At 42.8% G+C, this 27,797-nt stretch overlaps 1 protein-coding gene across 2 annotated transcripts in view; it reads left to right on the top strand.

Annotated features, from left to right (window-relative positions):
* The window catches only part of LOC121278964 (desmoplakin-like), a 92,149-nt gene that overhangs the window by 59,448 nt on the left and 4,904 nt on the right, over positions 1–27,797 (top strand). The window contains exons 18-23 of one of the 2 annotated variants that reach the window (XM_041189590.1): positions 1,849–2,042; positions 6,893–7,055; positions 13,815–13,898; positions 13,994–14,101; positions 19,560–19,658; positions 19,968–21,785. In XM_041189590.1, the coding sequence (XP_041045524.1) occupies positions 1,849–2,042; positions 6,893–7,055; positions 13,815–13,898; positions 13,994–14,101; positions 19,560–19,658; positions 19,968–21,785 (2,466 nt within the window). The remainder of the gene's footprint in view (positions 1–1,848; positions 2,043–6,892; positions 7,056–13,814; positions 13,899–13,993; positions 14,102–19,559; positions 19,659–19,967; positions 21,786–27,797) is intronic. The other variant, XM_041189591.1, reaches the window with a different exon arrangement.

Genomic DNA, 27,797 nt, shown 5'->3' with positions numbered 1-27,797 from the left:
AGCTGCACAGCATAGTTTATGTTATGACTGAAACCTATCTTATCTATTTACTTGTACTGAAAAGGGTAAGCGATTAGATTTATCCAGGAGAGGATTAGAACCATCTAGAGCTATTTTATTTAACAACATTTATGGCCTTTTAGATTTGTTGGCATCCTTCAGATATCACCTGTCAGCTATATACATGAGATTTTAATTAATTCTATGATTTTAAATACAGCGCTAACAATGGAAGCAATGTAGTGATCTTTACACATTAAGTAGATTTCTTAACCATTTCTCAATCTTAATGTCTAACATACCCCAAATCACTATCAATTATATTACTGCAAGTGCTTTGGCTGACATCAGATTATTGAGCATAAACCATAATTGGTCTAAATGGCATTGTATGACATTGCACTGTGCCTTTTACCTATTAAATCATTGAGTGGAGATTAAATAATTCAACACTTTTTTAAAAGAATGAAAGAAAATATTAATCCTTAATAAATTGTTGAACAAAGTAATTTTTGGTTTCTGAGGTCATGTTGTTATATTCTGTTTCCCTGTAGAGCTATTATATTTTCCTGATGTTCTCATTTTATCCCTCTTCTAAAAGTGCTAAGTAATGCTGGGTTAAAGTTCCATGGACAATGGCCTTTTTGACAATTTGTCCATGTGGTCATTCATGCTGTATATGCTTGCAAATTGTGTCAGTTGATAGTTTGACTTATGATGGCTGTTGCAGCTAAGCCTGACCTTTCATCCAGTTGTCCACACACAGTTGCTTGCATTAGCTAATGGTGTGGGAAACCCAGCTGGTACTTTGAATTCCCAAGCATGGGGATCAAAGGTTTCTCCAACACCATTAGTGTCCTGTGTTTCTTTTTCCCAATCACTTAACTTAATGAATTGCTCGTTGCTTAATCTCGAGGAAATCAATTCTCATTTAAACGTAATAATTCTCTTCTGTCTATTTTTAATTGCAAGAATAGCCTTTTACTATCTTTCAAAAAAGTGGAATCATTTCTGTGGAAATAAATGGCTAAAGCATCCCAAAACCTAAGAGATGCATTTGCTGTCTGTTTTAAATACATATTTTGCATCAGATTTTAAGCAGCCTTTAAAGAAATAACAGAATTAACTTGCGTTTTATTTCACATTTCATATTTTTCTGGTTTGTTCTGCCCCAATAGAAAGACTTGCATTTCTTTGGTGCCTTTCACAACCTCAGGACATTTCAAAACCCTTTACAGCCACTTAAGTAATTTTAAAATTTAGTCACTGTTGTAGAATAACATCGCTTCCAGGTCATGCCCATAAACCATGAGTGGTAGAAGATATTAGGTGGACATTTCAATGGTATTTAGAAGCTCAAGCTGGAAAGAGCATGTTGCTTCTCTCCCTATTCTACTCCATCAGCATCTCCACTACAGAATTTGAAAACTGAGGGCCTGCAGGTAGTCCGCCAACACCTAGACGTCTTATTGCAGCTCTGTAGGGTACCTTCCCTACTTTAGACAGACCTTTTCAGCTGTTGCAGGCACTTAAGAACTTGCAGCAATACTTGATTTCCTGCCTCTTCCCGCAACAAATGAGCTGCCTCTGCTAAGCATACTTGAGCTAGCAGTTCACTTAAGTTATTTGACTGAGGAGTCCAGAAAATGGGACAAAATTCCTCCAACATCACTGGATGGTTGTGACTCTTGTCCTGCCCATCTCCTGCCAGTTTTTTGCTGGCAGAACTTGCCAGCATTAATGTTTGAGCTAAAAGCCAAACCATGTAACCTGGAAGTCTGATGAGTAATTCATTATCTTTTTTAAAAAGCAGCATTTTGCATTAATTATTTTCACACTTTTTCTTAGAAAATGAAGAGTGAACTGGATCAGAAGAAGGACTTAATTATGTCGATGCAGCAAAATATGCAGGAATCCCTCCGTATCGATGATAACATAATGCCATCTTTCTACAAATGTGATATCGATCTTACTAAATATAATGAAAAGATCACGCAGCTATCTGACCGATGGCAGAGAATTTACAAAGAAATTGATAGCAGGTTGGATATTGCCTATTTATATATTTTTTAAAAATAAGTATATTAGTTTAGTTCAGTTAGTAGCATTCTTTTCCTGAAGAGATTTTAGGTTCACATTTCATGTTGTCAAGGATCCTGGAAGATTGAACTTATCAAAAGATATAAACAGAACTGGGTGTTATTTGTACCTTCCCCTCAATCTACACGAGAACAGGAAAGATAACTAATAGATTCAGTTGGACAAGTCCAACTTATTGTTCCTGGAGATAGATGTACATTAACAGTACCAAATCCTGTTGGAAAATTGGTTGCCTCCATGTGTTTGACTTGGTGGCTAGGTAATTCAGGATTTGAATTTTGAATGGTTGGATTGCCATAGCAAGGTAACATTTGTAAACAAATGGTAATTGAATTAGTGTGTCCAGTTACAGCATAGTGGGCTTGGTTGGATTGGTTTTGCATTTGTTTATATTCCTTTGGGTATGGTTCAAAAAGGAATTGTCAGCAAGGAATCCTGCCTGAAAGAAGGCCTCCAGACTGTTGAGGCTTTGGGCCATTCTAGTACTGAACATCTCGATATGTAGCTTTCTGGTAGGATGATTTCATTTGCCTCCTTAGTGGAGGCTGAGGAAACTCCAAACTGCCCCCTTGTAGTGGAGCCAGCAGAGAAAGTGGAGCCTGAGATCTAGTGGTGGGGAAACATAGTAGCTGAGGAAGCTAGAAGTTACCTAACAGCAGAATGAAAGGTATTAAATCTTCTTTCCTCAGTCTCTTACTTTGCAGGAAGAGATGCTAGAGAGGGGCTTGGACAATCCTTTGGGTGGATGTCAAAGCATTTCCCAAAAATTGTCATGAATACATTGCTGTTGGGCATCAGAAGGTGTTGAGGGGTGTCCAGATCTCTAAGCATGTAAAAATCTAGGTGCCTGTGTCCAAATCATTTTTAACCCTCAGGATAGGAGTCCAAGTCTTCGGAGCACGATGCCTTCAAAGTAAAGGGTGTTGAGGTGGACCAATATCCTGAATCTGGTTCAGTGCCACCCATATTGACAAGATGATGTAATGGCAGGTTCCTTAATGTTTAATGGGGCAGAATTTTCTGCTTGATGTGCAGGGGGGCGGGCCCCGCATGTCAGCGCATAAAATGACGCATGGTGACGTCGGGCGAGCGTCCCGACGTCACCATGCGCCATTGTGATATTTCACTGGGTGGGCGTGCAAGGAAATTTGACGCATGCCCGCCATTAATTAACAGGCAAGTTGAGGCCCTTAAATCGTCAATCAACGGCAATTTTCAGGTGCCCGTGCGATCTTTTGGTTGGCGCACAGGCGCAACGGGCTGGCGGGTAAGAGACTTTTAAATGAAACTCATCCATGGGCGGGTTAAGCGGGGTCAGTGGGGTTGTCAGTCTGGTCTGTGAAGTATTTATTGAAGAAAGTTTTGTAAACTTGCCTGCGTGATCTGCAACAGTTTAGAACAAATTCCAGCAACTTTCTGAGCACTTTGAACCTTCAGGTCAGCACTCTGCAGTCAGTAATCTTTATCGGGCCTGCAGCTTTCCGGAGGCCTCCCCTTATCCTGGGTGTGGGTTCCGACATGTCCACTAGAGGCAGCTCCTCTGAGGAGGAAGGGAGGGCTACAATATGAAGGAGGCCAGGAGTGCACGTTCAGCTTCCTATCCTGAGGGTTAAAAATGATTTGGACACAGGCACCTAGATTTTTACATGATTAGAGATCTGGACACCCCTCAACACCTTCTGATGCCCAACACATGCACAAGAGGCACAGGGCTAAGAGGTAGCCCAAGGTGGAAGGGGCCGTGGAAGATGCCACTATCCTGCTGCCAGGGTATACAGGCGGAGAAGCAGCTACCTCAATATGACTGAGGTGCAGTGCCAAAGGAGGCTCTGACTGCCAAGGGAGACAGTGTACTACATTTGTCAGATGATTGGTCCTGAGATCTCTCCTAACTGTGTGGGTGGACACCCCATGCCAGTGGCTCTGAAGGTCACAGTTGCCCTCAACTTCTATGTCTCTGGTTCCTTCCAGGGCTCGGTGGGTGATCTTTGCAGTGTCTCCCAATCAGCTGTCCACACTTGTGTCAAGCAGGTCACAAACGCTCTTTTCAGGTGTGCATTGACCTTCATCCACTACCATTGGGGCCAGGCAAGCCAGGCACAGTGAGCCAGTGGCTTTGCGGCCATTGCTGGTTTCCCCCGTGTCCAGGGTGCTATAGACTGTACACATGTGGCCATCAAGGCGCCAGCAGGTGAGCCCAGTGCTTTTGTCAACAGGAAGGGCTTCCACTCCATGAACGTGCAGATAGTGTGTGATCACAGGATACAGATTCTGCAAGTCTGTGCAAGGTACCCAGGCAACTCCCACAACGCCTACATCCTCAGACACTCCCAGATGCCAGGGCTCCAGCTCGGCTTGATGGATGCCTGCTGGGTGACAAGGGCTCAGAAGGTGGTTCATGACGCCATCCAATATCAGAAGCTGAGCAGTGCTACAATAGGAGCTGCGCCCCCACAAAGGCTGTGGTGGAGAGAGCCATCAGTCTTCTCAAGATGCACTTCCGATGCCTGGACTGCTCAGGGGACGCGCTCCAGTACCCCCCAGACTGTGTGTCGCTGATATTGGTTGCATGCTGTGCTCTCCACAATCTTGCGCTGGAAAGGGGGTACGCAGTGGATGATGAAGAAGACACCGACCCACTGGATGGGGCTGCACACGATGAATCCAGCACTGATTCTGAGGATGAGGAAGCACAGGAATGATGAGGAGCTAAACGCTGACCTGGGACTACACCAAGGAGGCAGGGATGCCTGGGAGACTTTAATCCAACGAACCTTCAGCTAGCTCAACACAAATGGATCAGGAGGACCAGCCTTGCCTGGCACTTCTGTACTCGGCACCTAAGTGCTACATCTGCCACTTCATCAGCTGCAACTAAGGGCTTTGGACATAAACTTCAATATCGAATCAAACACTCTTGACATTTATCTTAAACATACAAATGCAGAACAAAGGAGCTACCCTCAGCCATGGTAGCACATCCGGTTTTTAATTTAGCCAACAGAAGTGTTCTAAAATCCCTAAAAAAAAATAATCAGTGCTATGGATGTTGGGAGGACATAGCGAATCTCACTGTTGACCTCAAATACCTGGCCGTTCCACCTCTGCCTCACCAACACCAGTTGACCTGAGCTCATGGCGCCTCTCAAACTCCAGGGCCTCCTGTTCGAAGCGGCTTTAACATCATCAGTTGAGCCTGGCCACCTCCAATCCTCGAACGCTCAGACGCATTATGAGCATCTTCTCCTGAAAAACAGAGAAAACCATTCGTTGCAGCAAATTGCACATGGACTCTGCACGTGCATGCCACACCCCAACCACAGTGGCCCATATCAGGCCTCCAGTGCCTCCTCTCCCCGCTACTGCTGATCAGTCACACAAAGATAGTAACGTCTGTTCCCAACAACCCCCCCCCCCCCCGACCACAAACAGCCACCCTGGACACATTCTGCGTACATCACTTTAGTAAACACATGGTCTTTGCTCCCATTGCAAGGAGGCGAAACTACATGCAGCGTCGAGGGCAGCAGATGGTTCTTGGCCACGACACCTTGAGGCTCCCTTTCCACAATCTCATCACCGTGAATAGGACATGCGTTGGAGTTCTGAGTTTGCACCAAGCTGCATGTCCTGCAGGTTGCCCCCAGACTAATCATGTGTGACTAAGAGCAGCACATGGTGTGGGGGAGAACTCATCTCCTCATGAACCACTCAGGCTGATCTAAGCATGGGCACTATCTGTTTGTCCACCCAGTGTACGAGAAATGCCCAACATGATTCAATGCAGTCACGACAGTAAGACTTGGGGGCACCTCAAAGGCTAAGGCTACCTGCTGAGTTAAATGCCCAATGCTAACATAGTACTCACCCTTCCAGAGCGCAACAAATCATTGAAGCACTTACAGCACTGGATCCAGGTGCGCTGCACCGCATCGCAGGAGCTCACCACCTCCTCCATCTCCTCCCAGGCACGTTTGGTCTTGTTGGGGTTCTCCTCCTCCTATCCTGGGGGACTAACACATCCCACCATGTTGCCAACTCCTCAAAGAGGGCAGGAAGGCAGTCATTAGAAAAGCAAGGGGTGCATTGGTCCCTTGCTGGCCTACCTTGCAGCCTGCCCTGCTCCTCTGCCCTTCCCTCCAGCAGATCCCCTGCGGTGTGACCTGGAAGTGGCCATTGTGAGCAGCCTACAGGAGGCTGCCAGGCTTTCCTTTAAACAGATTGCCGGGTCGCCATTGGACCCGGCAGTCTGTGCATGCCCACCACAGCCAACACACTCCCACTATTCACGGGAGTCAGCAAATGCGCTGGGAGGGTCTTAATTGGCCCGCCTGCGCAAAATGGCAGCGCGGACCCACCTGTGGCCACTCCAGCTCCGCCCACCATACAAGCAGAAAATTCTGCCCATGGTGTTTCTTAGGACTCTAAGATTAACACCAGCTAGCTGCCCAATAACACTTGATTATACAGTGGGCATTTTCATCTGGGGAAGATTGTGATTTCAATGTAAACTTGAAATGTTATACCAACCAATGCATAATATATATTGCATTGTAATGTTTAAGTTACTTACTTAAATAACACTCATACATGCATCTCCTGTAGCTGTTCGCTGCTACAGCTTACAACAAAAGTTGTGGTTAGAACCTTCATGTGCTAGTAATTTGGTTGGCTAATAATTTGCAAGAAAAATCATCACATTTAATTTGTAATTAAATCACAAGAGTATTGCAATAGATTTATTATTATTCCCATGGAATTAGACTGGTTGTTTTTTTTTGCCTTTATGCAGAAGTTTGGACCTAGAAAAGGAACATCGGCTGCTGAAAGAATATGGAGAGTTGTTCCAGAACCTGAGCAAGTGGATCGATGTAACAAAGCAGAAACAGGATGCATTGCAGGTCAATAGATTTGGGGATACAAATGCCCTTGTGGATCAGCTAAATGAGCAGAAGGTTTGTATGAAATTAACAAATTCTGAACTTTACAGCCTACTTGGAATTACCGGACAGAATAATTTTATACACGTATTAATTTCAAACATTTTAAAGAGTTAAATCCAGATAGACGAACACAATGAAATTTCAGGATTATACATTGTCCTATCCCAAAAAAATGTGGAGACTAATTGTGGAATTGCATATTTCCATAAAAATTAAGATTTACTGTAACTGTTCAGTATCTGTTCGGCCTGAATTTTGGGCTTGGAGCCAAGGAATGGTGTGAGTTGATCACTATGCTTACATGGTTACCTACAGAGTTTGGGGGCTTTTGAGTGGTAACGTACTGTCATTAGGCACCTAGTCCAGCATGGCACCTTCTACATAGGATGCATGGCATATATGAGCTGTAAAAGCAACAGTGTGCTTTTTAAACGAATCAGATTGAGGGATCCTCACTGAAACAGTCTAAATCAGGAAATCTAAATCATGCTCTGAAAGCAAAATAAATAGAGACACTGAGATTGAGAGATAAGAAACAGAAAAAAAGTTAATTCTTCAACCCTAAAATAATTCTGAAGGAATCTGACTCCACGCTTGTAAAATTAAATTGTCAATGCCAGAGAGGTTATTTGGAAGTAATTATGACTTATGCTGTTTAAAAATTCACTTACACCTGAATGCATCAGACTTGATTTTTTTCTACGATGTTTAATGTGCAAGTAAAGCAAGTTTATGCTGTGGCATGGATTGCGGTTCTGGGCCTCTTGGAAGTGCAGGGTAACTTAAAGCAACTTCCACATTTCCACGTTTAATTGTATATGTGCGAGTTCCGGAAGCTGTCCGATTTGTTCCATAAAAACAGCGTTCCTGGCCTCAACTGTTTTCAGCGCAAACCAAGACATTAAATAAGTGGCACATGAATTATACACTGGATCTGATTAAAATAAATTCTCGGATAATCGCAACTTGTGCCTGTTTTGTTTCCCCACACAGGGCAACATTTTCCCAGATTTGCACTAAGTGCAGTAGTGGGCAGGTAAAATGATGGCGGGTTTTCATGCTGTATTGTCCCAAACCCGCCTCATTATTTATGCACTCCCGGGAAATACACCGTTTCCACGGTGGCCAGGCTCTCATTCGCCCGCCAGCCATCACCTTACCTCCGCATCACGCCGGGCACCATGTTTAAAGTCCAGCCGCAAGCACAGCGCTCAGTTTTTCCAGCTCACCCTTGCTGCATGGAAGACGTGGCCAGCAAAGGGAAAAAGACCACAGCCCCCTGCTTCAACGATGGGTCTCTTGACTGACTGTTGGATGCCGTGGAAGCCTGCCAGGATATGCTGTACCCCCACTCTGGCCAAAGGTGGGCAGCAATGTGACCATTCCAGCTTGGGAGGTGGTGGCAGTAGTGGTCAGCGCCAATTCAGAAGAGGACAGCTACTCAGTGCCACAAGAGAATGAATAATCTCCACCGTTCCACCAGGATAAGTCGCTCTACTTATCACTCTCAACTCCCGCATTCATAAACCCATCACACATCAACAGGGCCCTTACTCACTGCCAGTTCAAGGGACATCACCATTCACTCTCTCACACTGTCATTGTCCTCATCCTGTCCATGGTACCACTCACCACCCACATAGGCCAGGCATACTTATCATTTGGCCTGGCAAGCGTCTTGCTTACACTTTCTCCATCTCTATCCAAGCAGCACAACAAGGGAGAGAGGTCGCAGACCACTGGCGGAATGCCCAAAATGAAAATCCTCACGGTCTTTGAAAACAGCTATCCAGCTGGCCAGGCATGATCTAGACCCGTCCTGTGCTGACAGTGAGGTTGCGCCACTCTACCAAGTGAGGATCCAGCAGTGCAACATCCATCAGACAACTATGATGTGTCCTCATTTACAGGCCATTACCATACTCTAATTATCTCTCCTTGCTTTCGCAGGCACATCTGCCAAACAGCCGACAGAGTCCATGACCCAGGGCCTTCAATCAAGCCCTGAAGGGACTTCTGGAGAAGAATCTGGAGGCACCTTCCTTGAAGCCCTGTCACAGCACTCACCCATGCCCTCCACCAGCGCAAAGACATGCACCTCGGTGGAACCTAGCTTTAGAGTAGCCCCGGGGTCACAATCTAGTGAGCACATCACACTGTCTGATCTGCAGCAGGCGGCGGCAGGGTCTTCCCAGATGTCCAGCACTCCGAGGACTGCTGGAGGCCAGAACTTTGCAGAGTCCGAGTCAGATGATGAGCCTCTGGACTCGGTCATGTCACAGTTCCTGGAGCTGCAAAGACAAGCTCGGGAACAACAGCAAGGGATGTGCGCTGCATTCCTCAGATTGCAAGGCCCGATGGAGGAGTCGGTCCGCCTTCAAACTGAGGTGATAGCGCCGACATACCGAGGTCAACACTGGTAGGATGGCAGCCGTCATGGAGACCTTGGTCTAGGACTTTACTCCTGCTCTGCTGTGCGTGCTCAACTCCATCGCTGATGCCATTTTTGGCCTCCAACAACGTGTACTGAGAGGAGTGCCAGGCTGCTCCAGCAACCCCTTCTCCTCAAGGAGTCAGCCTGGGGCCCCCAGGCACCTGTAGGGAGGTGGATCCGCAGGTGCACACTCCGGGCCCATCCATCCAGGTGATTCCGAGAGTGTCTGGCCAATCTGACTTCCCTCTCCCTGTGACCTCAGCAGATCCAGTTTCACAGGCTGGGGAGGGTGCCACAGCCACACAGCAGGACCCCAAAAACAGGCTGGGGCCCTCCAGGTAACGCCTGCCAAAGTCATCACAGACAGGCTGTTGCAATCAGCAGGCTACGCCCACCTCCACTGTGGATGTCTAGGGAGCAACAAGTCATAGTGGCAGGGTTAGGAAAGTTATGGAGAATTAGTTGCACAGCCTTGGCATGAGTGTTAATCACTTGTACATACTGTTCACTATTGTCAGTAAACTCCCAACAATGTCTCCCTACCTATGGCTCCTTGTTCTGATGAGCAATGTTCTTGTCACTAAGATGTGAAACATTTCTGCACAAGGTAAAGGCAGGTGTCTCAGTCCATGGCCTCTTCCCTGTGCTCTGTGCAGCCTTCAGCCACAGTGATGGCCCAGCCTCTCACCCCCTGGAAACACTACAGATGCCTGCACCTCGACAGTGCTTGTCATTGCTGCCAGAATGTAGTGGGCAGGCGCCACAGAGTTCTCTCATACTCTGTGTGCTCTCGGTACCTTTTAAAGGAGGGGCTGTCCCCCATCTCTTCAGCATCTGGGACCACTGATGCTGTGCTCCAGCTCCCAATGGGCTCAGGTGCTAAAGGCGGACAAAGGATCAGATGCTTCTAAAGTTTCATGGCTGCGTCCCTATGATATGACCCTGATCATGGAGCACAAGCGAGCTGCCCTCAGCCAGACAGGAGTCAGACAATCTGAGGCTATGTGAAGATTTATGGAATGTCCTCACTGCATGTTGTCATCATCCTCCTGCAATCGAGTGACTATTAGAGCCTCCAGTCTGTATCCATGATGGGAGCTTTCTCTCAGAGGGTATTCGTGCTGCCATAAACCAGATTGGAGTCAAACGTTCACAAATGCGACATGAGGATCTATCAGGTCACCTCACTGCATGTCTTTGTCATCCTCCACGAATTTAGCAGCTGTGAAGGCCTCCCGAGTGTGCCTGCTTTGTCTAGCCAGTGCAAGGGCCTCATCCCCATTGTCGTCGTCACCAAGGACCTCTTCAGCCTCATACCCATCGGCATCCCCCTCATCGGAGGAGGCATGCAGCTCCTCCAACTCCTCAGCCAACTTATCTCCCTGTTGGGAGCGCCAGGTTGTAAAGGGCGCAGCAGATGACGACGATGTGTGACACACCTTCTGCGGACTGTATTGCAGGGCTCCACCAGACTTGTTCAGGCACTGGAACCTCATCTTCAGCATCCCGAGAGTCTGCTCCATCAAGTTGCGAGCTGCAGCATTAGCCTCCTTTTCTGGATCTTGGAAGACTCTAGGGACCTGTGACCGACTGAGGATGTAGGCATAGTGCACACTCCTTGGAAACCGTGTGCACACCTGAAGGATGTTTCTGGTGGTTGCATGCCAACTGTACATTCAGTGAGTGGAATCTCTTGCAGTTGATGTAGTCCACCATGTGTAGTGATGGAGACCTGAGCACCACATGGGTGCAGTCAATCGCATCTGCACCTGTGGGAATCCCGAGATCAGGGAGAATCCGATGGCCCTTGCATCCTGGCTGTCCCGGTCCGGGTGAAATGCACAAAGTCGTGTGCATCCGTAATGGCATCCATGACCTCGTGGATGTATTTGTGGATGGTGGCTTGTGATACCCCACAAAGGTCACTTATGGAGCCCTGAAAGGAGCCACTGGCATAGAAATTGAGCGCCACGTAACTTCCACAGCCGCTGGCAGTGGATGCCCTCCATGTCCCCTTGGCACCAAGTCCTGCAGTAAGTGGCACATTTGAGCGACCAGGTCCCTAGACATGTGCAGTCGTCAGTGACACTGGTTCTTAGTCATCTGCAGGAGTGACAGGCGGCACCTGTAGACCCTATCTCACTATGTGCCGACCAGCCACGGCTCACGTCCGCTCCTGGGCAGTGTGTGCGGGAGCCCCAGCAGCCCCTTCTTCCTGAGGTTGCTGCTCCTGCCTTTGCACGGCCAGGAGCCTCAGTTGCTCTCTTCTTCGCTCTCTGTAGGCCATCAGGCATACAGCTAGCTCATGCTCTTGATGCGGTCCTCCTGTGGCATGAAAGAGAGATGTGTTTAGCATGAGTGCACTTAGCACCCTTCCTTGCCCTTTGTGACAGCCCCTTAATGCATCCCGGAGTGTGCTAGCCACCCCTCAGATGGCCAGAGATGAGTGCGTTGCATGGCTGCCCTGTCACCTTGCGACATGGGGGACACTGCTCCTAACCGGGATGCTGGGGTTGCAAGGGCCTGTGAGTGCCTCCAGCAGTGACTGCTACATGGCCAGTGTTGGCGAGGAGATTGTACAATGTATGCAGTCCAACTGCTCCATGGTCCAGTAAAGTGATTGAGGACTGGCAATCTGTGCTGGGAGTTGGGGTTGATAAGGTCTGGAGTGCTTGGTGGCACTTTGGTGCCTCCGCATTGCTCGCGTGGGTGGGCAGCCTAGGAGCCTGACCCCAGTCATATCACTGTGGCTGCGCCAGTGCAGAGGCCACTTCCCTCACCTACCCTGCTCCTCCACCTTGATTGTGTGTGGGATCGAACGCGAGAGCAGCAGTTGCCCCACCCCTGGATAACCACCCCCTCCCCCGACAACAGTTGCCTCTGAGGCTGGAAAGCAGTTTCCCCCGACCCCCCAAGTGCCCCTGAAGCCTGCAAAGCAACAAGTGACCCTGGCAGAATGATGCTGTTCACTCATTTCCAGTTTCCCCCAAAGTGAAGGCTGCCAAGTGCACGTCGCCTGTGTGCTGTTGTGAAAGACATTGACATGCTTTCCCGCCAATGTGAATGGACAGTCCAGTGGGAGTGCAAGAGCTTGGCAGGATGGCCTTTTAATGATGTGCTGATGTATTACAATGAGCCCAACGGCCGTTGGCGGGAAACATGCCCTGCTGTTGGCGGGCTGAGTGGGCGATTGTGACCCGCAATCGTGAAACCGATTGCGCCATATGGTCCATGCGCACCACTTATCATGCCCGTTGGCAGCAGGCAGGGAAAATTCCGCCCATAGTTTTCTTTTCCCACATTTCTGGTGTTTCTAGGGCACACAACTGCAGTGGATTAAGAATGGGCAGTCAGCCATTTCTCAAGGTCTCTGTTAAGTCTTGCAACAGCTAGATAAGAGGATCATCATTATGGCTTTGTTACAACTCTTCTAGTTTTTCACAGCTCTCTTTAGGAAGGTGCTAGACCTGATCATTTGTGGGAATGAGATTGGAAACTCATTGTTACGATAACTTTCAAGTGGAACTACATGAATCTTGATACTCCTTTTCCCCCTTGGCTCAAGTGTCTATCAGCCAAAGTGCAGCTGGGTTCAAGGCATTTGAGCAACCCAATGTGCTCCATTACCCTGGCAGTGGTCTGTGCCTACTGTAGGGCACGGAATCTACCTGCTGCTGTGTCCTTTCAGGCTTGCAACTTTGGTAACGACCTACTGTAGCAAAACAAGACCAAGGGTGCTTTCAACAACAAGTTGCATTTATATAGCACGTTCAACATTGTAAAATGTCCTAAGGCACATCATTCAAGCATTATCAAACAAAATATTGAGGTGTTAGGAAAGGTGACCAAGAGCCTGGTCAAAGAGGGCAGTTTTAATAAGCATCTCAAAGGAGAATTAGAGAGTCGGAGAGGCTTTAGGGAGAAATTCCGAAGCTTTGGGCCTCAGCAGTTGGAGGCACAGCCACCAAGGGTGAAGTTATCAAAATCGGAGGTGGTGGGGGTGAGTGGTGGGCTGGTCAGAATTAAAGGAGCGCAAAGATCTCAAAGTGTTGTATGGCTGGAGGAGATTACAGAGATAGGGAGGTAGTGATGCCATGGAGGGATTTGATCATTTTAAATAAAAACAGTGCTGGAAATACTCAGCAGATCTGGCAGCATCACTGGAGAGAGGAATAGAGTTAACATTGCGGGCCCAATATGACTCTCCTTCCATTCAACTCCAAAATGTACGTTAATTCAGTTACCTACCATTCAATATTACAACTGAGATGGACTGCTTTATTGAAAATATCTTCTTCCTGTTTGAGTGCTAATATGCTCACCTTATTGTTGAATAGATGTTGTACTCTGAAATAAAGAGCAAACGTGGAAATGTTGAAGACTACCAAAAACATGCAGACCGATGTGCAACATCAGTAAAGGTAAGAAACTCCAATATGGCCTCATAGATGAATAATGTTCTTTTGTATGTGATATTGTAGGATGTGTTACATATTTAATATTATTTATTAAATAGGATTATGAGCTACAACTAGCATCATACAGCGCTGGTCTGGAAACGCTGCTTAATATCCCAATCAAAAGGCAACTGGCACAATCAATTTCTAGTACAATTCTTCATGAGGTATGTAAAACATTTTCTTGTTCTGTACTTTTGCCTAAAGCCTCAGTGTTCTGCAATCTATCTCCTAGTCTTAAATTAAAGACAAAAGTTATTACTGACTAAAGTAGTAATTGAATGCTTAACCCCTTTGCATGACGTTTTCTGTTCACTACTTAAATGTGGGCATAAACCCATTTATTAAAACCCATTAAACAAGTGGTTGCTAATGCAACCTATGGTAATTTTCTAGCCTTGTTATATAATTATTAAAGTGTAAAAAGTGTGGTTTTTGAATGTTAGTCCACACCTCAGCAGTATTCATTTAGAAACAGCATTAAGATCTGCTGTGCCCCCAACCCCACCCAAAGTACCTGCTTTCGTCAGTGGGAGCTAACAGTAATATTGAGATCATTGCTGAATGTAAGCAGAAAGTACAGTTTAAGTTTGTCTTTTAATCCAATCCAAAAACAAGTGTTGGCACGTTATATTTGATTATATTTTTACTATAAAAATAAATTAGAGAAATTCACCAATAATTTTTATGGCGGATCTCCAGGTTGTCCAGCTTAACGTCAGCCAAAAGATTGGCTGAAACTGTGGAGCAATGGTGTAAACCAGGCTTGTCCAACCTTTTCACATGAGGGGCTACAATTTTCAATTTTTTTCTCACTCAAGGGGCTAATGAGCAAATTTTGGAAATATAATATTTGGCACACATTAAACATGAATTTCAAAAAAAAATTGAGTGAAGAATAGAAACAGCATACTGAGCAAAAAAAATGTCAAAGCAATAAATTTAAAATTTAAAAAATGAGTCATTAACAAAAATGACTTGGAGTGTGAGGGGGAGTGTGTGTGTGTGTGTGTGTGTGTGTGTGTGTGTGTGTGTGTGTGTGTCTGTGTCCGGCTCACTCCCAGTCTCTGTGTACTCACTCACACCCTCACCCACTCGCACAGTGGGTGTGGGTAGGGGTGAGGGTGAGTGAGAGCCTTGAAACTGGGGCCAGGATTTTTCCCTTGTCAAGTGGGCTCAGCGGGTCAGGCGGGAGTGGTCAGGAACCCAACCACCATCCGCGATCGGGGCCAGACCGCGATTTCACACTGGCGGACCAATTGAAGCCCGCCCAGCATGAAATGCACCCGGTAGCACTCAGCGCTGCCTGTTTGGCAGGGAGATGGAGGAGGGTTAGTGCACAACTTTGCGCATGTGTGCGGGTGCGTGCTGGAAAAGCTCCCTGAGGCACAGAGCTACCTCAGGGAGATGAAGATTTTAAGAAATAAAAATAAAGGATTTTAAATTGATAAAAAACATGTCCCCTCATGTGTCTCTGTCACATGAGCAGGGACATGTTCTTAATGAAATGTTAGCATTTTAATTTAATTTTATTTGCTGTTGGAAACCTCATCCTGCCTGTGGATGAGGTTTCCTAAAAAATGCAAAGGCTGCCTGGCCTTTTCGCCTGCCCACCAACCGTAAGGTTGGATGGGCAGCAAAAAAAAAATTCAATTGTAACTTTATAGGCCTTAATGGGCCTTTAAATTGTCAGCAGGCATGCTGCCAACTCCTGCACCCACCGACCGAAATATCGCGTGAGTGCGCGATGACGTTAGGACTCTCGCCCAACAAGCGTTATATTCTGGCCTGGGATTGAGTCAGAGATGCACGCTGGTCCGCCAGGCCCGGGTGGTTTGGAGATTAAAACGCCAGGGAGAGGTCCAGGACTGATCCTGCCTGACTGATACTCGGCTGTCCCAGGTCTTGCTGTTGCTGGAACCACTGTTCTGCCATCATGACTCGTGTAGGGGTCCTTGTGTCTCCCCCTTTCCCTGGGCAGGCAGTCTTTCTCACTCTTTTTTACTCTTTCGCCACTGCTGGTGGTCAGGCCTCAGGCTAAATGAAACACACTGTTCACTGCTGCTCCAAACACAGACTGTTTCTGTCTCGCATTTGCTGCTAGTCAACACTTTTCACCAGGATTCACCACTTGTACCAAAGTTATGGCGAAGAATCAGGGAATGTCCATGGAAATTCAACCCCACTGTTTTATTAGCCAATTAAAATATACATGGAAGAGTCCACTATTATCAAGCAGGTTGCGTCGGTTTAGTTTGCTTCATCTGTCTTTGGTGTCCTTAATATAGTGTGTGTTTCTGTATTTTAAATGTGATTTTATGGTAACTTTTCTATCTGCTGTATGACTATCATTAAACAAGCAATTACTACTCCTGATAACTGTGGACAAACTCTTAACCTTGACCTTCCTGTGTTCTCAGTGCATCATTTAAATACTTAATTTTAAATTGGTTAATAACTCTACTAAAAATGTTGACATTATGTTTAAATTAATGCTCACAAATTCCCCATGTTTTCCGTCCTCTGAACCTCTTGAGTAAATTTTCCTTTATCGTCTAGTTATAGTTGCATAGTTAAAATCTGAGGATTGCTTGTCCATAATAGAGCCTGACTGATTTTCCACCCATATATTTAATAAGATGTAAAATCAGCCATGATATCCTCCCCATTCAAACTCCCTCTCTGTACTCCACTGAGACTCCTTTATACTCAAATGCTAGTGGAGGAAAAATCTACCCTCTGTTTGCCGCCTGCCCAATTAAATTGGGTGGTTGTAGATTTTCATTCCGCTTCACTCAAATCATCATATGGTAATCTTCTTTTTGGTCACAGGCAGAAAACTGGACATTGTGCAACAATAGCCCATTGCACGCCATGCCTAAATTTTAGTTCCACTGTGGAAAGGAAGATCAGACAGAATGTGAGATATTTGTGTGCATGGTGCAAAAGTTGGAAATTCAGTAAAGAGGGGAAGGGGGTGCTGCTTTTGCCACTATTAGTTGTAGTAGTTTATATTACAAGTAAATATTTGGTTTAATTTACCTACAAGTAAATGTGTTGAAGAATTATAAACTTTAGTTAAGTCAAGTAAATACATAGATTAATTAATTAAATAAACAACACAAGTTCATATAAGAATGGTGGTGTAGCATCTAGGAATTTGGAGAGTATTGTGGTTCCAGACAATCCCATCTGCAGAAAGTGTTTGCATCTTGAGCAACTTCAGCTCAGAGTTGTTGAGCTGGAATCTGAGGTGCAGACATAGTGGGGCATTAGGGAAGGAAGGAGTTATCTGGACACTTTGGGGGTGGGGGGGGAGGAATTTTGCAGCACAGTGGAGGCAGGTTTGTGGGGTGGGGTGGTGGGCTGGGAAAATTGCAAAAAAAAATGCATTGGGTGAGCTTCCCAATGTCTTCTGATATGTTCCCGCCTCCTTGCACTTTTACTTGAAGTGGCTTCAGTGTCGTGGCAAATGGAGTCCTGCATTGCAAGAATTAAGCCACAAACACAGAAAAGGGTCCCAGTTTATGGATTGTTGGGGGTAATTTTGAGTGCATGCAAAAAACTGGAAGTCAATAAGGACATAAGGAATAGGTGTAGGCCATACTGCCTTTCAAGCCTGTTCTGCTACTTAATAAGATTATGGCTGATCTTCAACTTCAGTTCCGCTTTCCCCAGATCTCTTTATTCCGTTAGAGTCTTAAAAATCTGACGATCCAAGTCTTGAATATACTCAATGACTGAGCATTCTCAGCCCACTAGCATCTATAATTTCAAAGATTCACAACCTTCTGCATGATGAAATTTCTCCTCGTTGCAATCCTAAATATCTGGCCCTTTTATCCTGAGACAATGCCCCCTGTTCTAGATCCTCCAGCCCAAGGAAGCACTTCTTGTTCACTAAAGAGTGGCAAATTCCCAAGACTAGATTGTTTCCATCCCAGAGATTAAAGGAAGTAGGTAAAAACATTACGGATGCTCTAACCATAATCTTTCAAAGTTCTCTTGTTCGAGAACCGTTCCTTTAGGTTGCAAAATTGTGCATGACATTCTACTATTTGAGAGGTGAGTGATCAGCCAGGGAATTGTAGATCTAACATCTGCTGTCGGGAATCTATAATTAAGGATAAAGGTGACTAAATACCTTGAAAATTTTCAGCTAATTAGAGGACCAGCATGGATTTGTAAAAAGTCGGTCAAGCCCAACAAACCTGATTTGAATTGAGTTGAAGAGGTGAGGTGGCTAAAGTAGTGGATGGGGAAGTGTCTATGGTTATTGTTTATCTGGTGTTCCAGAAGGCATTTGATAAAGTCCCTCATAAGAGAGTGTTGGTTGAAGTAAATAGATTTGTAGGCAAATTACTGACCTGGTTAGGAACTTGATTGAGTGGTAGCAGAGAGAGTGAGCATAAGGGGCAGATTTTCTAATTGGCAGGATATGACCAACAGTGTGTCTCAAAGACCTGCATTGGGGCCTCAATTATTCATCATATTTATTAAAGACTTCAAGGAGAAAGCTACATGTCCAAATCTACTGATGTCACAAAGATGGGCAGCATTATAAGTGGTGTGGATGGGAGCATAAAATTACAAAGAAATATTTTCTGGATGTAAGCTCTGGTTAGATCATACCTGAAGCAGTTCTGGGCACCACACCTTGGAAAGGCCTTGGAGTGAGTGCAGGGGCTAATTTACAAGGAGAGATGATGCAAACTAGGGTTATATTCTCATGAATTTATAAGGTTTGGGGTGATTTATTTGAAGTTTTCAAGATATTAAATGGAACAGATCGGGAGGATAAAGAGAAACTATTTCCTCTTGTTTTGGTGTACAGGACAAGGAGGCATAATCTAAAGAGCCAGATCTTTCAGGAGTGAAATTAAGAAACACTTCTATATACAAAATGTGGTAAAAGTTTGGAACACACTCTTCTACAAACAGCAATTGGTACTAGATCAATTCTAAATCTTAAATCTGAGATTAATAGATTTTTATTACCCATAGGTTGCTGAGCAGCCATGATCTCATTGAATGACAGAATAGGCTTGAGGGACTAAATGGTCTATGATCCTTTATGTTCTGGCAGTGATAGAAACATTTTAAGGAAAACAAATTAATTTGCCTTCCTACCACCATTTTATTTTTTTCTCCAAGCTTCCCCTCTTGGTGCCTTTCAGTCCCAATCTCTCTTCCTTTGTGTACCCTCAATGGCAGGAAATTCTGAGATGGCTAGCTGATGCTTTCCAGCAAGAGCCTTGTGAGACTAAGATGTCACTGTTGTCAGTCATTTTCTGCTTTAACAAGAAAACAAGTGTGAAGTCATTGTATTTAATGCGATGGAAGGCAAATCTAGGTGCCAGAAAGCATTCTTTAATGAGGGTGATATCAGATGCAGAGAATGATCAAACATTCTGTCATTGAACTTCTGGCACTTAATAACTCTGCAGCAGTTGCTGTAGGTCACTGAATATAGTAATAGTGGTTATAATAGTAACTATTCATCCAGGGGTCATGATTTGAGATACTATTTCAGCAAGTTTTGAATTCAATAAACATGGTAATATGAGTTCAGAAATAATCAAGAAAACTCCCAGATTGTTATAATAATCTCTTGTTTTCATTTAGTCTGCAGATCTGCAATCTCGTTACATAGAACTTCTTACGAGATCTGGTGATTACTACAAGTATCTAAGTGAGATGCTGAAGAACATGGAAGAAGTAAAGGTGAACTTATTTTTCTTTTGTTCCTCCAGGAAAGTTAATATTCATGTTGTAGCTCTTCCTGAAAATAGGACAATGGCAGCTGGCTGTTTTCAAGTCGGAAGTAAAAGATATTTTCTTTTGTAATATAGTCCGATGTATTTTTAAAGCTGTGTATATTTACCAATTGGACCACCTTTATTGTTCTTTAAAAATATAACTACGGTTACAAATGTAAACAACTTTTAGATTGTAGGTTTTATGTTTGTATTAAGAATGTAGGATGCAAAGCAAAATATCACAGGCCACTTCCATCTAATTTTAATTATACAGATAAAAAACACAAAAATAGAACTTTTGGAAGAGGCACTTAAACATGCCCACGATGAGAACGCTGATAGTATTCAGCAGAAGAAGTTTCTTGATCAACATTTGAGCCAGGTTCAAACTGAGTATACAGACTTCAGGAAAAGGATTATGATCCTAGAGGAGCAGAAGAGAAATGCTGAATTGGACCGTGATACCATAAAGCAGAGGGAGGATGCATACCTTCTCCAAATAAAAGAAATTCATGAGAAGATTACAAAACTGACATTTGAAATTGATGAGGAAAGAAGAAAGAGAAAAGCAGCTGAGAACCGTTATGATCAGCAAAAGGATGAACATGACAGTGCCTTCCGAGTGAAGCAGAAGGAACTGGAAGAGACAGTGTGGCTAAAATTGGAGATTGAGAAATCAATCAAAGACAAAGAGAGAGAGGTAGAAAGGCTTAATAAGGCATTGCAGGAAGAATCTTTAAAAAGGAGACAGTTTGAAAGTGAACTAGATAAGCTTAGGGACAAGTTTGAGCAGGAAAACAGGATGTTGAAGTCACAGATTGAAAAAGAGGTCCACGTAAGAGAAACCACAATTGAAAAGCTAACTGTAAAAAAGGAAGATGATATTGCAACTTTGAAAATTCAGTTGGAGAAAACTTTGAAAGATAAACAGGATCTCATGCAAGAAATAGAACGATTAAGAAGTTCTATCAGAGAAACGGAATTCAATAGAAAAAGGGCAGAAAGTGATTCATTGCAGCAGAAATCAGCTTGTGTTGAGGAATCCAGAAGGAGACAGGAACTTGAAATTGAAATTCAAACACTCACGAAACTTAAAACAGAGGAAACACTGAGGCTTAAATCACTTCAGCAGGATACATCCAAGGCTATACAAGACAAAGGAAAGGAGATTGAAAAACTAAGAATTTTATTAGAGGAAGAAGTCAACAAACGGAAACATTTAATCAATGAAAATGATAAATTAAAACAATTGCAAATTGATGCTCAGAAGAAGGACACAGAAAAACTTACCAAAATTAAAACTACAGAGCATGAGATTACAGTCATAAAGATAGAACATGAGAAATTATCCAGAGAAAAATCCAGACTGGAACAAGAAATTGCACATCTCCAGAACAGTATAAGGGAAGCAAATAATGATAGGTATAAGACAGATGAGGAACTAGTACAACTAAGGAGGAATGTATTTGAAGAATCTTCAAAGAGAAAAAGGGCTGAAGAAGAGGTTGAACACATTGGAAAAAAATGCAAGGAGCATAAACTCACAATTACTCAGCTCACACAACAGATTGAGCATATCTCAAGCATGAAGAAAAAAGTTGAAGATAATCTCTGCCAACAGCAGAAAGCTTTTGATCAACAGCTGAAAGAGAAGAATATCAGCACAGGAGAATTGAACAGACTGTATGCTGATGTAGAAAGGTTACGTCACCAGCTGAGTGAAGAACAGGAAAATACAAGACAGGCTTGTCAGAAAAATGAACATTTCCAGAAAACTATTGAAGAAAAAACCAAGGCTTTGAATGAAAGATTAAGCGAAATAGATAGACTGTGTTCAACTGTGGAAAATCTCACAAAAGAACGACTGAAGCTGGAAGAAGAGTTAAGAAATCTGAAGTCAAATTTTGATGATGTTCAGAAAATCCAAAGTGAAGCTGAGGATGATAAATCAAAAACTATCTCTGACCTGAGGTTCCAACTTGAACTAACCAACAAAAGAACCACTGACCTTCAAGGGCTAATTAATGAGTTAAAGAATGAGAGGGAAAAGTTGAGACTGGAAGTTGAAACATTCCAAAAGCAGGCTCTAGAGGTACATGCAAGTTTTACTGTTTTATCACATGAAGTATTTTGTATGTCTTTTAACAATTTTTACTGTATAAAAAAAAAAACAAAGTGAGTGCTAATCTCATTTATTATTTTACTATTTGAAGTATTCTTAGTTGGGTACCCTTAGTTGTGGAAATAAGTTGAGGCAGAATTTCTGGGGGAATTCCCCAATCTCCCGACATAACAGTAGTGGTAGATTGGTAAAATGGCTGTTTATTTCATTTCTGTGGGTTTTAGTTAAATTACAGCACACAATGAGGGAATCCCTGCAGAAGTTACTGCCGCTTTTCTCCATGTTTACAGGATCAAGGAAAATGCAATGTGGTTAACTTTTTTCCCCTAGATTTAAAAATTGAATTAAAACAGTCAAGAATAAACTTCACCATAGTAACAGGCACTTTGTTTTAAATTGATTACTTCACAAAGATGTGTGAGCTGTTCAGCCTCACAAATAAAAACCAATCAATGGTGATTTCCATGGGTTTATCAGAACATTTGTCATAACAGGCAGAAGATCATCAAAAACCCTAGAGAAATGGCATAGCAACTGCTTTATGCCATTTTATCAGGTTTCAATTGATCCTCTACCAAAGTTACAATGAGATTGGGGACATCCATCAAAATTCTAGCTGATATCCAATTCATAAGTCTATATTTCTGGAAGTAAAAAAAAATTAATTTCCATTTCTTAAGTGGCATCTTGAGATGCTTTGAGCATGTGTCACAACGTGATGTTAATCCTGTGATTTTTTTTCAATCACAAAAGTTTCCAGGTCTGTGACCTTCACTACCTAAAAGAACAAGGGTTGGTTGGGGGGGGAGGGCAAGCACATGCAAAATCCCTTCCAGTCACACTCCATCTTGATTTGGAAATATATTGCTGTTCTTTCATCAATGCTAGGCCAAAATTCTAGAACACTCTAACAGCGCTGTGGGAGTATCTTCACCACATGAACAGCAGCGGTTCAAAAAATTGGCTTACCACCACCTCAAGTGCAGTTTACAATAGACCTTGCCAGTGAAGTCCACATGAATAAAATAAAATCTGTGTAGCACTGTAAAATTACATTTATTTTGCTGTCATCATGGGATAGAATTATTCAGAAGTTTCTCGAACTTGTACTCTTTGGTGCAAAATTGCAGAGAAAATGAAAAAAAAAAAGAACCTTTACACCTTTTTATCTGTGGTTTCAGCAAGCAGGGGAGTGCTTCCTAGTGCTATGACCAGTCGATACCCTTAAACTGACAATTTATTTTAAAAACTGATTATCCGGGTCATTATCTCATTGTGGGATTTTGCTTTGTACAAATTGGCTGCAGTTTTTCCAATGTTACAGCAGTGATCAGATTCCAAAAGCACTTTAATGCTTGTAAAGTGATTTGAGCCGCCTTGAGTTATGAAAGGTGCTGTAATAAATTGAAGTCTTTTTTTTCTTTACACATCATATGGTTGATATATACATTCTTTAAATTGTTCTTTTTCTGCCACTAAAACCCTTTGTTCTGTCTCATGTAATTGATCAGATAGAGAAACGTTAAGGACTTCTACTGTTTTTTTTCTCATCCTTCCTGACACTTTATTTTACCAGCCTCTGCAAAGTATTGTTTGTTCTTTAAATTATTACATGTTCTAATTGTTTCATAAGGGCTTTTACAGGTCATGCATTGACATTTTTCCCCTTTATGACTTCTTTGATGAGAAATTTTAAAAAAGACCATGACCTTTTCAAAGGTGTCCTTGTGTCAGTCAGTGTCCTCTGTAAAATAAGTTCCTTTATGCTTCAGGATAAATTGTTCAATATATTTATAGATGTTAGATTTTTCAGTTTTGGCTAATTCCCTGTAATCCATACATATTATTGTCATTGATAGAAGTCTCAAAATACCAATTTTTCAAGTCGCTACCCTTGCAGTATACTCATAATGATTCACAAGTCTCACATCCCAACTGAGATGCCACAATTAACTAGCAAGACTCTAATTATTGAGTTTGAATGAGGACACCAAAGATTACATGTTCATAAGATCAAAAATTATTAAAAGTAATACTAGAATGAGCTATATTGCTTGGGGGTGCAATGATATTTGAGTTAGAGTCCTGAGCTCCATCTTCTGGGGCTGAAATTCAAAATCCTATTATAATACATTCCCTTTGAAATCTTTAACATTAAATTATGTCAGCCTAGCACTTTCAAAAAGTGGTTATGTTTATAATCTCTGATTCTTATCAGCCAATTTAAGGGGTGACGTGACTATTGGGCTTTTTGTTAACCATTAGCTCAGTATATCTACTCATTGTATGCTCATGTCAAAAAAGAAAGAACTCGCATTTATATAGTGTCTTTCACAAGCTCAGGACATCCCAAAGTACTTTACATCCAATTAAGTTTTTTTGAAGTGTGATCACTGTTGTAAAATACAAAAAAACATTTTCCATGCAAAATGGCCTAAAGAACAATAGCAGAAGCTCATAATGATTACAAAAGACCAATGTAATCACCTTTATCATTTTGTACATATTATCTAGACATGTTACAAGGACTTCTCTCTGTTCTTGTGGTTAGTCTAAACCTGTTTCAGTTCTGCCTAGCTACAGAATTTGAGAATTGTCTGACATTTTTAACCTTCAGGTTTACTTGAGCAGATTTTCACAGCTAGAAATTCCGAATGCTGTATCATTGTTTCAACTCTGACCCTTAGCATTTTTATTTACCATACAAATATTATATATCATGACTAAAGGCCATAGCCTCTGCACATTATTATGACACAACAGCTGGTAAAGGCTGAGTTATTTAAAATCCCAGAGGGGAACTTTCAACAACTGTCATAACCTATATTTTCAATTGGTATGTTTGAGATGTAGCTCTGAATTCAGAAATGAAACCCACCAAATCTCAAGGTTTTTTATATAAATTAAATATTTATTAATTTAACAAGAAATTAAACACATACACACGTCTACAAATTACTGCCATAAAATAACTATCAAACAAATCCCCAAATTAATCACTCTCAGGTAAATCTTCCCCAAGGCAACAATAACCCATAGACTTAAACAGACACCAGGCAAAGCACATTTTATCTTACAAATTCAAAATCAGTTTGGTTCCTTTGCATCGTTGTAGGTTTACAGGCAGCTTATATCTTACATTCCTCTGACTGACATACACAAAACTCTTTTCTGCATATACCTAGCCTTCCCTTTGAATGCAAATTCTCATTGTATCACCAGGCCCTTTGAACTCCACCACTTCTAACAGTAAAACCTGTTTCATAGCACCAATTTTATTAGTAATATAAACATATTGCTTGGTGTCTCCTAGCTAGGTGCAAGATTTCACCCCCCAGTCTTTGAATGATTTATTCAACAAAGTGCAAATGTACCCTTTATCTGACTGGTTAACAACTCAAAGCTATTATACATCAAAGCACCCAGACTAGCTGGCTTTAATCCAATTAAGGCACACACACACTCTCAGACACAGACCCTACTACAAGCCCAATTTAAAATACTTTCCAATAACACATACACTAATATCTTCATGACATCATCTGATCATATTGAGACAACTGGCTCATCAGGATTCCTTCAACTTTTGAACTACCTAACTGAATGAATGTTACTTCCCAAATTCTGTGGGAATACTCTGGTTCTAAGATTATTTTCAGACCTGCCAAAAGAAGACAAACAATTCTACTTGTTTCTTGATGCTTCACAGAGCAACAACAATTTGTATTTACCTGGTACCTTAACAGAATAAAACATCCCAAGGCACTTCAAAGCAGTATTATGATTCATGAGCCAATATAAGATATTAAGGCAGATGACCAAATTTGGTCAAAGAGGTATGTTTTAAGAATTTTCCTAAAAGGAGGAAACAGAGTCCTAGAGGCAGAGGTTTAGGGATGGAATTCTAGAGCTTAGGCACAGGCAGTTGTTGCCTTGGCCACCAATGGTAAAACAATTAAAGTCAGGGATACGCAAGAGGCCAGAATTAAATGAGTGCTGATAGCTTGGGGGGTTGTAGGGCTGTAGCAGTTTTTTGGAGATAGGAAGGGGTAAGGTGATAGAGGGGTTTGAAGAAAGGATAAAAATTTTAAAATCAAGGCACTGCTTGACTGGGAGCCAGGAATCAATGTAAGTCAGTGAGCACAGAGGGAATAGATGAACTTTGTGCAAGTTAGGACACAGGTAGAGTTTTTGGATGACCAAGTTTACAGAGTGTAGAACATGGAAGGCCAGCGAGGACTGCATTAGAGTAGTCAAATCTAGAGATAATGAAAGAGATTGATGAAAGATTCATTAGCAGCAGATGATCAGAGGCAGAAACATGTCACTGATGCTCAAAACATCCTAAAGGGATATCCCATGTGTTATTCTCATCATCAGTATCCTGGGCTTAAGTGGTATGTATATGTTGCTTTTCTATCCACAGATCTACCAGGCAGATAATTATATATCTTTCCATAGTTTTTCAGAAAATTTATGCTTATCAACTTAATCTCCTTTTGAATATTACCTAGTTAGATTTTTTGCCAGAAGGTCAATGCTGCTTTAGTTGAGTATTGTCAATTCTTTCTTAGGCAAACAAATAATAATTAATTAGACCAGGTTTTCCATATGCATGCCCACTGCCAGCATACACCAGGAAATCACCAGTGTGTCACTTACAATTTATCATTAAGTAGGCAAGTTTCCTTAACAGCATAACCTTGGAGTATTACCAGAACTTGATTGCCTATCTTGGAGGGAGGAAGAATTTGAGCACTAAGATCTCTGCCATCTAACACTCGACTGCCCAGTTGCAGTCAAACAACAGTGGTGGTAGGTGGGGGGCAATTCTTCTGATGAAGATGTAATATGTTACTACACATTAAAAACTTTTGATAAATCTACTTCATAATTTTTATATAGTGATATATAAATGGATAACTAATCAACGGGAGGAATATTTTTGAGATTCATAACATGGAATAACAACTCCTCATTTGAAAGATTCATCTCTTTAGCACAAACTTGAAATTAAGAAAGTATGTGATATAGAATCAGAGGTCTACAGCACAGAAAAGGCCCTTTGGCCCATTGAGTCTGTGCCAGTCAAACAAGTACTTAACTATTCTAATCGCATTTTCCAGTATTAGGCCCATAGCCTTTATGCCATGGCATCGCAAGTGCGCTTCCAAATACTTCTTTAATGTTATGAGGGTTTCTGCCTCTACCACCCTTTCAGGCAGTGAGTTCCAGATTCCCACCACTCTCTGTGTGAAAAAATTCTTCCTCACATCCCCTCTAAGCCTCCTGCCCCTTACCTTAAATCTATGCCCCCTGGATATTGATCCCTCCGCCAAGGGGAAAAGTTCCTTCCTGTCTACCCTATCTATGCCCCTCGTAATTTTATACATATCAATCATGTCCCCCCTCGATCTCCTCTGCTTCAGGGAAAATAACCACAGTCTATCCAATCTCTCCTCATAACTAAAACTCTCCAGCCCAGGCAACATCCTGGTAAATCTCATTTGCACTCTCTAGTGCAATTACATCCTTCCTATAATGCGGATTCCAGAACTGCGCACAATACTCTAACTGTGGCCTAACCAGTGTTTTATACAGTTCCAGCATAAGCTCCCTGCTCTTATATTCTATGCCTCAGCTCATAAAGGCAAGTATCCCATATGCCTTCTTAACCAACTTATCCACCGGTCCCGCTTCCTTAAGGGACCAGTGGACAGGTACACCAAGGTCCCACTGATCCTCAGTACTTCCCAGGGTCCTACCATTCATCATGTATTCCTGTGCCTTGTTTGTCCTGTCCTGCCGAAGTGCATCAACTCACACTTATCTGGATTAAATTCCACTGATCAGTCCACCTGACCAGCCCATCTATATCCTCCTATAATCTAAGGCTATCTTCCTCACTATTTACCACCACTATTTATTCATCCATGAACTTACTGATCAACCCTCCCACATTCAAGACTAAATCATTTATAT

This window comes from Carcharodon carcharias, chromosome 6, assembly GCF_017639515.1.
Source record: "Carcharodon carcharias isolate sCarCar2 chromosome 6, sCarCar2.pri, whole genome shotgun sequence".
Classification (NCBI taxonomy): Eukaryota; Metazoa; Chordata; class Chondrichthyes; order Lamniformes; family Lamnidae; genus Carcharodon; species Carcharodon carcharias.
The sequence above is the reverse complement of the archived record's forward strand: the minus strand, read 5'-3'. Positions and strand labels throughout refer to the sequence as shown.